The sequence below is a fragment of the Podarcis cretensis genome, assembly GCF_951804945.1.
Source record: "Podarcis cretensis genome assembly, chromosome: 11".
NCBI classification, from domain to species: Eukaryota; Metazoa; Chordata; class Lepidosauria; order Squamata; family Lacertidae; genus Podarcis; species Podarcis cretensis.
In genome coordinates, this window is record NC_137180.1 from 9631747 (window position 1) to 9646893 (window position 15147).

Here is a 15147-nt window from a genome sequence, read left to right on the forward strand (position 1 = left end):
CCACCTAAACATTAGGAAGAACTTCCTGACAGTAAGAGCTGTTCGACAGTGGAATTTGCTGCCAAGGAGTGTGGTGGAGTCTCCTTCTTTGGAGGTCTTTAAGCAGAGGCTTGACAACCATATGTCAGGAGTGCTCTGATGGTGTTTCCTGCTTGGCAGGGGGTTGGAGTCGATGGCCCTTGTGGTCTCTTCCAACTCTATGATTCTATGATTCTAGTTCTTGGCCTCCTATATCCAGTGAGAGTTAGAATCTAGGAGAGGAGGTTGCTGAACCAGTCAGACAAGCTTCTTTTTCGTAAGACAGGGACCTTAGCTGGCCATTTAAGTGTCCTCATCAGCATCCAAAAGATTGAGGCAGAGAGATATTCCCACCCCCAGCTCTGTGCTGGACTGTGGGGCTCCCCTAGCAACCATATGTGGGAGCAAGACGTGTTAATGCTGTGAACACCTCCATCTTATGCTCAAGTTATATATGTGTGTAAACAAAACCATCTATTCTATAGACATCACAGTCTCTGCTGAACTTTGTTCCAAGAAGACAAACCCTGGAAAAGTTCTGAAGCCCCTGGAGACTCTCGCTGCCCAGAGATTGGGGTGGCTTGTATGTTTTCTTTAACAGGAGAAACAGCTGCTGGGGAATTATTTATATTGGGAAAATGGTTGGAGGCAAAATGACTAAGACGCCCTCCCTCAGTCACCGCAGTACCTGGGACTGTTTTCAAAATAAATTTAAAGAGATGCGAGATCTGATTGCATAGTTCCAGCATCTCCTCTAGTTCAGCACTGTGTATTAAAAATACGTGTATTATTGGCATTATGAATGGGGTCAATGTGTGTAAGTTGCTGCTCTTCCTTTTAAAATACATGAGAGGAGACCAGGAGAGCTGCCCCCAACCCTTGGCATGCATCTTAAATTGGTGGGGGGGGGCACGTGGAATTGTGATTTGCTAGAAGCGTAGAGTTGGAAGTGCATAGTATAATGAAACATATGTTCATAGCACGTTTAGTAACATCAGCTTGCATCTGAAAATACTGACAAAATTCTGTTTGTGAATATTCCTCAATGAAGACCTTATGTGTATCTCCGTTTCTTAGGAATTTCCAGATTCTCTGAAAGAACAGACACATCTAAAAGAATGGCATATAAGCAATACTATGATCACAACCATTCCAGCCTACATTGCCTTATTTCAGGAGCTGCGAATACTAGAATTACCAAGCAACCTGATCACAGAGCTTCCGACTGAAATTGGTAGGTCTCCTGCTCCCCAGACATCACCTTTGTTGTTTATCATCACATTCAGTGCTGAACTGAAAGGGAGCGTGCATTTCCTTCACATTTTTCGCCTCCTGTCAAATGCGCTCTCTCACTTTTAGGTGACTTTTTCCATTTCTTGTTGGGGGGGGGAGATTCAGTTCATCACAGTCCTGTCCCCTGTTATTTGGGAAGGAGGCAGGAGGGCTCTCAGCACTTACTAGGCTTTAGGAAGGAGGCAGCAAGGTACTTTGTGGAAGAACCGGTCATGATGCCCTAATCCCACCTCTGATGATTGACTGACTGCCTAAACAACACTCAAGTGAAAGTAATGTTGGTGAATGGGTGTCAGCTGTATCCAGATGCACACCAGGTTTTGCAATGGCAGTACAGTCATACCTCGGGATAAATACGCTTCAAGATAAGTATTTTCGGGTTGCGCTCCATGGCGACACGGAAGTAACGGAGCACATTACTTCCGGGTTTCGCCGCTCGCACATGCACAGACAGTAAAAATGACGTCATGCCCATGCGCGGAAGTGGCAAAATGCGACCCACGCATGCGCAGACGGACAGTTGTGTCTTACGTTCTGTTCAGGATGCGAATGGGGCTCCGGAACGGATCCCGTTCGCATCCCGAGGTACCAGTGTACTTTTGGGTGGTTTCAAATTTGGTGATTTGGGGCTTAATTTGCGAACGAGTCATTGAAATATTGCCACTTGGTTGTTGCCAACAAGCCACACTTCCCTTCCCTTCCCTTCCCTTCCCAGAAATGGCAATTCTGGATTGTTATTTTCTTGAGTTTGAACCAAGAGAGTTATGTTTTGCTGTTGCCAACTTTTTAAACCCAAGAATCTTGGTTCATTACAGAAGGGGGAAACAGTTCATTCACTTAAAACTAGAAGTAAATAAAATTAAAATGGTCTCTTCTTTTTTTCACTTTTTTTGGGGGTGGGGTTAAATAGCAGATCATAGCGATATTAAATAGTTAACTAAATAGTATCTAATGCCAGGTTAGGTTTTCCCAACTGTTAAATTAACACTAATGGATATGATTTATTTATTTATGTACATTATACTTTATGAATATAATTGCCAGCTGATATTAGGATATATTTTATGGGCAATCTGAAAGCTAAGTGCATTAGAAAACCACCCACAAGGCACAAACATGAAATTTATGCGTATGAAGCAAAAAGTCAAAGTCTGGCTGTTTTATTGGTGTTTTGATCTTCGGGATGAAACAAACCAGCAAGCTTAATTGCTTTAAGTATTCCACAAGGTGGCAGTGGAGAATAGAATAAAAATGGAATCCTCCTCCAAATTAGATTCTATCTCAAGGTCTCGTCTTCTTCTTCTTTTAAAAAAGGATTGTTGTACTTTGAGCTGATAGACGCAACAGGTGTTCTTGGAAATATGATTTGCCATATAAAAATGAAGAGCGGGGGGTAGTTAGTTGCATAAAATGCTCTTTGCTCATGTGTTCTTCCCTGTCCTGAAGAAAGTCCTCTTGAAAAATTGTTGGCCTACACACACTGGCTAACAGAAATTACTATGATGAAGTGCTTGTTCCAAATCAAATGAGTGCATTTATTGGAGATGTATGAGTTGCATACTTGCAAGTCACCAGCATGGTAGCAGAGGTGTCCTTTTCAAAATGTTCTCATGTCCTGTTAGAATAGCTGATGCTCATACTCCATGCTTTGAGTTGTAGCCGATTAAGTTCTACAGGGACGCTGGTGGCATTGTGGTCTAAACCACTGAGCCTAGGGCTTGCCAATCGGCAGGTTGGTGGTTCAAATGCGCGCAATGGGGTGAGCTCCCGTAGCTCAGTCCCAGCTCCTGCCAACCTAGCAGTTCAAAAGCACATCGAAGTGCAAGTAGATAAATAGGTACCACTCTGGCAGGAAGGTAAACAACGTTTCTGTGCACTGCTCTGGTTTCGCCAGAAGTGACTTAGTCATTCTGGGCGCTGCCTGCGGACAAACGTCGGCTCCCTCGACCAGTAAAGTGAGGTAAGTGCCGCAACCCCAGAGTCGTTCGTGATTGGACTTAACTGTCAGAGGTCCTTTACCTTTACCTTTAAGTTCTACACAAAGTAGACCCATTGAAACAAATGGCCCATGGTCATGCCCATTAATTTTAATGGGTCCGCTCTGAGTAGGATTTGTGTAGTATCAATAATTGCAGCAGTACAGAATATGTGAAAACTTTAACAGGGACGTGCTGTTTATTCATGTTGGTGGCAGTCCTAGACTGTCATTGTGTAGGGAGAGGAGATGTATATGGACAGCCAAGGGCATTTGGAAAGTTTTTACTGAAGCCAATCATTGGCTGAATATGCAAGTTGTTTTTAAATAGAAAAGTGCTTTTATCCCATTGTCTCAAGTGATCAGCTGCGCACAGATGTACAAGATACTCCTTGGGCGGCAGCAGGGAAGGCGAGCTCTAAAGTTAATGAAATTTGCAAAGGGAAGGGTTAAAGTAATAGAGTTGATTCCTTGAGAGGAAGGACAGACAATAAGGAAGGAATGAGCTAGCTCAATCTTCTTCTTTGGCGATCACTCGTAGCCAAGTAAGATTGTCTTCCATAAACACGGTTTTAACAGTGAGTCCTCAAGTGACTGTGGAGACCAATTCTAGATCCACACATCCTTCCACAGCGGGGACATACGTTACCAGGTGAGAACTGATCGTGATGATTGTTTGCCAAACATGACTTCCTCTTAGCACATTTCTCCCTTTTGTCCTGAGTTCGAGTGTCTTCAAAGCCCATGACACCTTTGGTAAAGGCTGTTCTCCAATTGTCTGTGTTTATACCACTTTTTTTAGATTTGCCATGTGAGAGTCTTTGAACTTCCTTTGTTGACCACCAGCATTATGCTTTTCATTTTAAAGTTCAGAATAGAGTAGTTGCTTTGGAAGATGATAATCAGGCATCCACACAACATGACCAGTCCAACAAAGTTGATGTTGAAGAATCACTGCTTCGACGGTGATCTTTGCTTCTTCCAGTACACTGGCATTAGTTTGCCTGTCTATACAGGTCATAACCAGTCAAAAAAGGTTATTGAAAAGCTGAGCAACAGGTCCTCTACCCACCTCTAGGGAAATTGCTCAAGTATTCCATTGTGTGTGTGTGTGTATTTTAAAAAGTAGGATATTCTTAACTTGGAAAAAAAGAAAAGGCAGGCGAAGAAGGAAAACATGGAAGGAGGATCAAAACAAAATTAAAAAATTCCTTCCAGTAGCACCTTAAAGACCAACTAAGTTAGTTCTTGGTATGAGCTTTCGTGTGGATGCACACGAAAGCTCATACCAAGAACTAACTTAGTTGGTCTTTTAGGTGCTACTGGAAGGAATTTTTTTATTTTGTTTTGACTATGGCAGACCAACACGGCTACCTATCTGTAAATGGAAGGAGGATGTTTTGCTCACAAGATCATGCAAATGTTTTATAGAAAGTGAATGAACAAAATGTGGCTATGTCTCACACCTGGTGTAAAAGAAGGTTAAGAGATCCACACTCTTTTAGGATGTTCAATTTTGGTTTGCGATTCCAGATAATGCTACACACATTCAGTTGCAGTCCTGTAGGCTTCTTTTCTGGAGATATCATGCTTAACGTGTACATGTTGGGAACCAAGGACAGCAGCCATGGCACTACTTTCCTGTACACTACAGTGTTCCTGTATCCACGGACTCTAATGGCCCTTTGTTCATCAACTCATTTGCTGCAAGGAGCATAATTTTTTCCCTGTCCCTAGAGTAGGTGTAAACTTCCCCCCTTTGCGTATTCCAGCCAGCCTTTCTTCAAATCTCTTGACTAAACTTTATGCCCTCCCTGTTTATCTTTCTCTCTTAGGCATCCACACACATCTTTCATCTTTACCTCAGCTGCATGAAAACTGAGACGTGTGATTTTCAGCTGCGCTGCTCCATGAGTTAGTTGGTTCATGCAAGAATGCAGCACAAAAAACAACAACAAAAACATATGCCAGCTCATACTCCTCTCTGAGCTCAGTGGCAGCACTGGAGGGAGAAAACCGGGACATTCCAGGATCAAATCAGAAGCTGGGTTGGCTTCTGTAATTCAGGGAATATTCTGGGCAAATTGGGACACTTGAAAGTCTATTGTATATTTCTTTCTGGAGCCATTTTTTTTTAAATTACTCTCTGAGTTTCTTAGTGTTCACTCCTCCAGTCTTCCCACCAGGCTCCCCCTGTGTCTGGGACTAGGCCCAGGCCTCTTAGTCAAGCTGGCCTTTTTTTCTTTCATAGAAAATGCACCATCATCACCACCATCAACATTTATACCTTTACATAAGATTCTTCTTATATAATGATTAGGGACGCAGGTGGCGCTGTGGGTTAAAGCCTCAGCGCCTAGGACTTGCCGATCGAAAGGTCGGCGGTTCGAATCCCTGCGGCGGGGTGCGCTCCCGCTGCTCGGTCCCAGTGCCTGCCAACCTAGCAGTTCGAAAGCACCTCCGGGTGCAAGTAGATAAATAGGGACCGCTTACCAGCGGGAAGGTAAACGGTGTTTCCGTGTGCGGCTCTGGCTCGCCAGAGCAGCGATGTCACGCTGGCCACGTGACCCGGAAGTGTCTCCGGACAGCGCTGGCCCCTGGCCTCTTGAGTGAGATGGGCGCACAACCCCAGAGTCTGTCAAGACTGGCCCGTACGGGCAGGGGTACCTTTACCTTTACCTTTAGGTGGTGTTGAACCTTCCGTGACATCATAGCAGCTCAGTAAATGGATTGGATGGGTGAGGTGCTCATGGGCAATAAGCAGCAAGAGTCAGTTATTAGCATTCATGGGGAGGTCCGTTACCTTTCCAAAGGGCTTTATGCACAAAAATGGCTTTATAATGGTCTCTACTTACAGTTTTCTTAACAGCCACTTAGGAACTCTAATGCAGCTTTGCATTTCCACAATAATAACACCCACTGCCTATTAAAAATTAAAAGTTGTACTTTAATTACTGGTTTTAACGTGTTTAATAATGATTTTTTAAAAAGGAAGAAATAAAAATAAGAATAAATCATGACTCAGGAGTGACTGGGATGGTGCTGCAGCTACTAATTAAAAGTAAAATATTCTCAGGCATGAAATTACCAGGGAAACTGGATTTCATTACTGCTTTAACTGCTTCCACTCAGAAGAGACAAAAATACATTGGTTGTTTAATTATTTAATTTAGATCTTCTTCTTTTGTACACCGACACAAACCATTGGATCATATAACGGCAATCGTGGCGCAGCTGCACTGGCTCCCAATTAACTTCTGGGCCCAATTCAAAGTGCTGGGTTTGACCTATAAAGCCTATTTTTTTAAAAATAATTTTTATTTGGTTTTTACATAGCAAAATTATAAAAAATTCAATTGCATATCCATATTAAGATATGCAGATGACACAACCTTGATGGCAGAAAGTGAGGAGGAATTAAAGAACCTTTTAATGGAGGTGAAAGAGGAGAGTGCAAAATATGGTTTGAAGCTCAACATCAAAAAAACGAAGATCATGGCCACTGGGCCCATCACCTCCTGGCAAATAGAAGTGGAAGAAATGGAGACAGTGAGAGATTTTACTTTCTTGGGCTCCATGATCACTGCAGATGGTGACAGCAGTCACGAAATTAAAAGACTCCTGCTTCTTGGGAGAAAAGCAATGACAAACCTAGACAGCATCTTAAAAAGTAGAGAATCACCTTGCCAACAAAGGTCCGTATAGTAAAAGCTATGGTTTTCCCAGTAGTGATGTATGGAAGTGAGAGCTGGACCATAAAGAAGGATGATTGCCGAAGAATGGATGCTTTTGAAATATGGTGCTGGAGGAGACTCTTGAGAGTCCCATGGACTGCAAGAAGATCAAACCAATCCATTCTTAAGGAAATCAGCCCAGAGTGCTCACTGGAAGGACAGATCGTGAAGCTGAGGCTCCAATACTTTGGCCACCTCATGAGAAGAGAAGACTCCTTGGAAAAAAACCCTGATGTTGGGAAAGATGGAGGGCGCAAGGAGAAGGGGACGACAGAGGACGAGATGGTTGGATAGTGTTCTCAAAGCTACCAGCATGAGTTTGACCAAACTGCAGGAGGCAGTGGAAGACAGAAGTGCCTGGCGTGCTCTGGTCCATGGGGTCATGAAGAGTCAGACACGACTCAATGACTAAGCAACAACAACATAAAGAGATTCCTTCGAATCTCAGGACTTCCCCCCACCCCTTCCCTGGAGTCCCTTTTTAATCATTTAAAACTGCGTCTTCTCCAAACTTTGTTATATCAATTCAAATTTTCCATGATAACTGTTACCCTACAAGTGAAATCATAATCCTGCCAATGTTTCCATCTGCTTACAGTGGTCTCTTAGACAACTTATGAATTTTCCTCACTCTTTTATAAAGTTTTTGTCCTCTTGGTTCCTGAATTTCCCTGTCATCTTTGCCATTTCAGCATAGTCCATCAGCTTGGTTTGCCATTCTTCTCTGGTAGGGATTGTATCCTCTTTCCATCTCTGGGCTAGTAGTACCTGGGTGGCTACCTGTCCAAATTCCTGGATCCTCTCCAACACTTTCGGTAAAGTATTCATATATAATTTTTTATTAGTTTTTTTAAACATATCATTTTCAACAATAATTAAACATACTTTTACATCTTATAGTTTTTTTTACTTCCATCAATCACATTTGAAAAATTTCCAGTCTATTCACTTAATATACATTTTTTTACTTTCATTATTACATTTAAATCTCATAACTAATATCGCTATTCTTTCTCTACTTTGCAATGTTTCATATATTTCTCCTTACAAAACTTCTTGTAGTCCTACTAGCGTAATTTGTTGATTACAGTTGCTCTTCAAATAGTTCCTATATTTCTTCCAATCTTCTGTGAATCTCTGGTCCTGCAGGTTTCGAATCCTTCCTGTCATTTTATCTAATTCTGCGTAGTCCATTAATTTTGTCTGCCATTCTTCTTTCGTCAGAATTTCTTCTTGCTTCCATTTCTGGGCTAACAATACTCTTGCTGCTGTTGTTGCATATAACAACAATTTAACATCTTGTCTATTAATATCCTCACCTATAGTACGAAGTAAAAATGCTTCTGGTTTTTTTAAAAAAATGTATATTTCAACATCTTTTTCAACTCATTATATATCATTTCCCAGAAGTTTTTTACTTTCTTACATTCCCACCACATATGATAAAATGTTCCTTCTTTTTCTTTACATTTCCAACATTTATCGGTAAAGTATTCTTAGGGTCTTCTATAGTAATCACAATCTACAAAAACTTTTAATTTATATACTCTATTTCCTAACGTTATTCCTTTAATTGTATTTTCTGCTCTTATTTTTCTCACCAGGGTCTCTAGGACTTATATATAATAATGGGGACATTATTTTACATTTTTTCGTGATCCCATTTTTCACAATCAGCATAGCCTGCTGAGCCTTAAATGACTTTGGATCAGAATACCTCAAGGACCGCTTCTCCCTATATAATCCACCCCAGACTGTGTTCATCATGTGAGATCCTTCTTTGTGTGCCTCCTTTGCGAGAAGTCTAGAGGGAGGCAACATGAGAACGGGCTTTTTCTGCAGTAGCTGCTTGTTTGAAGAATGCTCTCCCTATGGAAGAGCCTTGGTTACACTACACTTGGTGCCTTGGTTACATATCTTTAGGCGCGAGGCAAAAATATTCCTCTTTTCTCAGGCCTTTGGCCAATTGAACAATCTATGGCCTTTAAACTGTGTGGGGGTGGGGTAGGGTTATTGTTCTTTTTTGTTATTAAGGCAGGTATTTTTGTGTCTTTATATTGTAAACTGCACTGTAATCCTTGGATAAAGAGCGGTATAGAAATTTAATAATAGTAGTAATAATTTATGTCAGAATCTTCTATTGAAACTGAAATATACTCAGAGTCGAGAGTGGATTTCATGCTCTTTATTCAGCTCATAGTGGTGAGGAGGAATGGAATTTTCCCCAGAATATCTGCTTTATATACATTATTTACACAATGGGCCCCATGTGATTGGCTAATTCCGGGATTCTCCTGTAGGCCAATCAGGTTGTGGATTCACTTCCACCTGGAGCTGGATTGGGTGGCTCCTGTGGACCAATCAGACTGCTGCATTCTGGATCCTATTGTTCTAGGAGCAATCAGACTGCTGCATTCTGAATCCTATTGTTCTAGGACCAATCAGACTGATGCATTTTGGATCCTATTCAACTCAGTACACAACAGAAACCAATATAGTGCCATTGACCTTAATGCAGGCATAGGCAAACTCCAGCCCTCCAGATGTTTGGCACTACAATTCCCATCATCCCTGACCACTCGTCCTGTTAGCTAGGGATGATGGGAATTGTAGTCCCAAACATCTGGAGGGCCGGAGTTTGCCTATGCCTGCCTTAATGGATCTCAACTCAAGAAGCATGGCTGCAGAAGTTTGTTGTTCCATACTGGAAACTTCCAGGGCTTGAGGAAGACATTTTGATATCTGAGACAATGGAGAACAGTTGCTGCCTCCCTTTTGTGGGATGGGATACACAGTCAAGTACAACATTCCTTGTTTGCCTAGAGTGGACACGCAAAGGGGATGTTTGTTCCAGCCAGTCGAAAACTTCCTGTTTCCTCCTGGCCTGCAGCATCCTTCCTCTTGCATGTGACTAGAGGAGGGTATGACCTTACCTGTCCAGGTGACAAAAGCACTAGGCACGCAGCCATCTCTCTCTCTTCTTTGACTTCCTCTCTTCATTGGAGCAGCTTTTTTAGCCAGAGATACTTTCAGCCAACAGAGGAAAAAGAGACTATCTCCATATGGGATAGACTCACATGTATATATCTGTAACTAAGTCTCCCTTTAGGGATCCATCTGTGAACTGATGATGCTGTGAGTAAACTACTTTTATATATCTTAAACAAGATTGTGGCATGTTTATTCTTTTAAGAGGGAAATAAGGGATCTTGCCAGGAATCTATATTGAGAAGCTTAAACAAGCTTGCAACCAGCTACCCGCTGTGCGTTAAAAGGGGAATGTTTAAAACTCTGCTAAGTTATAGAATTTGCTAGCACAAGTTAGGAAGGATATTAATAAACAATATATCCTCTCCTACCTCCCTGAACATTGCCACACCTTTGCACTGCCAGTCTCCTCCTTGCTGGGAGATAAAATCAGAATCAGAATCAGAATCAGAATTAGAATCAGAATAATTTATTATTTATACCCTGCCCATCTGGCTGGGTTTCTCCAGCCACTCTGGGACGCTTCCAATCAAATATTAAAAACAATGCAGCATCAGACATTAAAAAATTCCCTAAACAGGGCCACCTTCAGTTGTTTTTTAAAAGTAAAATAGTTGCTTATTGCCTTGACATCTGGTGGGAGGGTGTTCCACAGGGCGGGCGCCACCACTGAGAAGGCCCTCTGCTTGGTTCCCTGGAACCTCACTTCTCACAGCGAGGGAACTGCCAGAAGGCCCTTGGCACTGGACCTCAGTGTCCTGGCTGGACAATGGGGGTGGAGACGCTCCTTCAGGTATACAGGACCAAGGCCGTTTAAAGGTCAGCGCCAACACCAACTTACACGTTTGAGATATATTAATTCACCCTGTGTCTAATGAATGATTTACACATGGCCTCCTTTTATTTTTTTTTAACATTCCCTATTATCTTGGACTATATATGCACCAAATGTCGAAGTTCTGTGGGTGTCTGCAAGTGGTCTGTTTATGATGATTCCTTGACATTCATGAATGGCTCTGTGCGAGAGAGGTCTGGGCTTTCCTTTTCCCTTCCGCCTTCAAAGATGTCGGGACCAGAGTGAGCAGAGGCCTTAGAGCTATTGCAAAAAGCAGGAATAGCAAGCAGGTGAAAGAGTTGTCCCCCAAGAGTCCAAGGGTACGAGAATTTCTGCCTCTTCACCTGTCGTTGTGGCTGCTTCCTTAGATCCCGGCTTTATGCCGTCTTTTGTCAACATCTGAACTGTTGCTGCTTTGCAAAGAGAAGGCAACTACAAAGCCTTCATGTGTCCCAGAAGAAGTAGCTTGCAGTATAGTTTCAGGGAGATGCTCTGTTGAACAATGTTTACAGAGAAGGGTCATAGCTCAGTGACAGAGCATCTACTTTGTATGCAGAAAGCTCAAGGTTCAATTCTGGCGTCTTCAGGTAGCGCTGGGAATATCCCGTCTGTTTTTTAAAAAAAATATTTTTTATTGGTTTTACAGAATAAATCACATAATTAAATTCTGAAATCAAACAACATTCACCCAAATCTTAGGACTTCCCTTCTCCCCTCTGTGGGTCCTTTAAATATCTTAATCAACTGCATATTATAGTTCATCCGAATTATCGTTCTCCAAAATATCCAAAGTCTTTATAACATTGCAAGAGTTATCCAAAGATTAGGGAAGCTTTTAATGTTTGATGCCTTACTGTATTTTTTTTTTTTAAATATATTTTATTAAGGGTTTTCTTGTTTTACAGTGTAAGTGTAATGCCTCGTATTTTTTTTTTTCCCCGTGTAACATTTTTACAAATCCATTTCATTTGTTGAGGCATTAGGGGGAGAAGAAAAAAGAAAAGAAAAAAAGAAGAAGAAAGGAGGGTGGAAGGAGGGGAGATGGATGGGGGTGGGGTGGGGTAGCGGTGTTTCTATTATGCTTAATGTATGTAGTTTGGTGTCAGCGTGCTTGTGTTGTTCACTTGTGTTCCTTTGGTGGTGAGAGAGGTTGGGGTTGGCCTAGGATGTGATTGTTTGTTTGTGATTGGCTGTGGTGATCTTTGTTTTCGTGTGTGAGTGAGGTGGGTGGGTGTTTTGGATCAGGTTAGCCATATTGATTTGTATGCTGTTGGTGGATTATTGTCATTGTCCTGTTGGGCTGTGTATGTGATAAAGGGGAGCCATACCGGGGTGAAGGTGTCTTCTTCTGTTTGTCCCCGTGTCAGTTTCAGTTTGTTAGTTAATTTTTCTAGTAGGGCTGTTTCTCATACTATTTGGTACCATTGGTCCATGCTTACTCCTGACAGGTCTCTCCAGTGTCTGCTTATGGTGTTTCTGGCTGCTGAAAGTAGGTGGGTTATGAGTTCTTTGTGGAGTAAATGGGCTGCCTTACTGTATTTTAATATTTTGTTGGAAGCCGCCCACAGCAGCTGGGGAAGCCCAGCCAGATGGGTGGGTTATAGATAAAATACTATTATTATTATTATTATTATTATTATTATTATTATTATTATTATTTTATTCAAAGCCTGCCAAAGAGCTCAAGTGTTTACAGTGTTCTTTTAAATACAATCCATATTTGTCCCATTCTCTGTTGAAGTTTTGATCCTACTGATTTCTGATTTTCCCAGTCCATCTCTGCATAGTCAAGTAGTTTCATCTGCCAATCCGCCTTAAAAAGGTAAAGGTACCCCTGCCCGTACGGGCCAGTCTTGACAGACTCTGGGGTTGTGCGCCCATCTCACTCAAGAGGCCAGGGGCCAGCGCTGTCCGGAGACACTTCCGGGTCACGTGGCCAGGGTGACATCGCTGCTCTGGTGAGCCAGAGCCGCACACGGAAACGCCGTTTACCTTCCCGCTGGTAAGCGGTCCCTATTTATCTACTTGCACCCGGAGGTGCTTTCGAACTGCTAGGTTGGCAGGCGCTGGGACTGAGCAGCGGGAGCGCACCCCGCCGCAGGGATTCGAACCGCCGACCTTTCGATCGGCAAGCCCTAGGCGCTGAGGCTTTAACCCACAGCGCCACCTGCGTCCCCCAATCCGCCTTAGTCGGCATCTTATCCTCTTTCTGTTGCTGGGCAAGCAGCACCCTTGCAGCTGTAGTCGTGTGCATGAAGAGTCTTCTCAAATCCTTCAGTATATCTGCACCTAAAATCCCTAAAAGAAAGGCTTCTGGTCTTTTGACAATAGTTATTTTAAATTTTTTTTAAAAAAATTCACTATATATAATTACCCAGAATTCCTTTATCATTTTATAATTCCACTACATATGATATAAAGGTAAAGGAACTCCTACTGTTAGGTTCGGTTGTGGCCAACTCTGGAGTCGCGGCGCTCATCTCGCTTTATTGGCCGAGGGAGCAGCCATACAGCGTACAGCGTACAGTCATGTGGCCAGCACGACTAAGCCGCTTCTGGCGAAGCAGAGCAGCGCACGGAAACGCCGTTTACCTTCCCGCCGGAAGGTATTTATCTACTTGCACTCTGACGTGCTTTTGAACTGCTAGGTTGGCAGGAGCAGGGACTGAGCAACGGGAGCTCACCCCTTCGCAGGGATTCGAACTGCCAACCTTCTGCTCGGCAAGTCCTAGGCTCTGCAGTTTAACCCACAGCACCACCCACATCCCACATATGATATAAGGTGGCCTCTTTTTCCTTACATTTCCAACAGACCTTCGAGTTAGTCCTATGCATTTTCACCAACTTACTGGGGGGAATATCCCCTGTCTGAAACTTGGAGAGCTTCTGCCACTGCAGACCATGCTGAACTAGAGAGACCAATGATCTGACTCACTATAATGCAGCTTCCTATATTCCAATGGGTCCGGCTCTGCCATTAGGCAAAGTGGTCCACCTCAGGCGGCATATTTTGGGTGCTGTGAAAAGGCAGCAAATAGTTACCTGCTTAAATTGTTGTTATATTTTCTTCGTCAGGGAAAGAGAGATGTGCATGTGGGATTTCCTGCCTTGGCTGGAAATAACTTGGCTGGTCTTGGGTGCTATGCACCTTGATTTTGGAGGAGGGGGTACCATTTTACTACTTTGCTTCAGGCAGCAAAACATCTTCAGAAGCCACCCCCTATAAAGGGGCAAGGGCCCAAAAGGGGATTTTCCACTCTAGAATAGAGTCACTTGTTCAGCCTCATCTCTGCCTTTGGCCCTTTATAGAAGTGGATCTTCATGGAATAGTTCTTGGTCATAATTTAGTCCTTCACTTCTCATAGTTCCTCCAGTCCTCTGTCAGAGCCAGAGAAGTTTAGCGCTTGCACAGCCTCGTGAAATATGCTTCCTTTTATAGCTGTAGTGACCTGAATTTGCTGCTGCTGCTGCTGCTGCTGCTGCTGCTGCTGCTGCTGCTTCTGCTTCTTCTTCTTCTCCTCCTCCTCCTCCTCCTCCTCCTCCTCCTCCTCCTTCTTCCTCCGATACAACTTTACAATTTCCCACAGCCCCGGAGTATAGTGTGCTTCATCACATGGCAGAAAAGAGAGAACACCAGGCTTTTATATTTTCTCCTTTGTGCTAGTCTCTTCTTCTGTAGTTTTTGTAGATGGCTACAGCAGATGTGAGATTGGTGGAGCATCAAATGTTGTCTTTGTGAATTAGTATATGCCAGGTAATATGGAGTATAACATTCAAGAGATGCATGGCATGTTGAACTATGGCTGGGGAGATCTGAGCAAACCGGACTCAAATCCCCACTCATACCTGAAACTCAGGAGGTGCCCTTGGGCCTGTCACTTTCCCTCTTCTGACCTAATTTAGCTCAACCCAGGATAGTTGTTTGTATCATTTTGAGCTCCTCAGTGACAAGGCATTGTGGATAGGCAGACAGACAGACAGATCAATAATTCAAAATTAACATGCACTTTTCATATTCTCCAACACAAGAGAGAATTGTGCTATCGTGCAGTTGTCTTTTATGAGAAATGATCTTTTTTAAACAAGCAAGCAGACAAACAAACAAAAACATTCTCAACCCACTAAGAAGGCGCTCCAGGTTAAATGGGCCAGCCAATTTAATTTGGCCAGTTATGATGTCAACCCACTAAGAAGGCGCTCCAGGTTAACTGGGCCAGCCAATTTAATTTGGTCAGTTATGAATATATATATATATATATGTCTGATGTCAAGCACCATTTTATAATTAACATATTTATTATCTT

The 15147-nt window shown here is 42.8% G+C and overlaps 2 protein-coding genes across 5 annotated transcripts in view; one reads left to right on the forward strand and one right to left on the reverse strand.

Annotated features, from left to right (window-relative positions):
- The window catches only part of LOC307227059 (cryptic protein-like), a 384101-nt gene that overhangs the window by 91244 nt on the left and 277710 nt on the right, over positions 1 to 15147 (reverse strand). The window lies entirely within an intron of this gene.
- The window catches only part of LRRC2 (leucine rich repeat containing 2), an 81683-nt gene that overhangs the window by 31794 nt on the left and 34742 nt on the right, over positions 1 to 15147 (forward strand). For both annotated transcript variants that reach the window (XM_079996132.1, XM_079996131.1), the window contains exon 4: positions 1096 to 1252. In XM_079996132.1, the coding sequence (XP_079852258.1) occupies positions 1096 to 1252 (157 nt within the window). The remainder of the gene's footprint in view (positions 1 to 1095; positions 1253 to 15147) is intronic.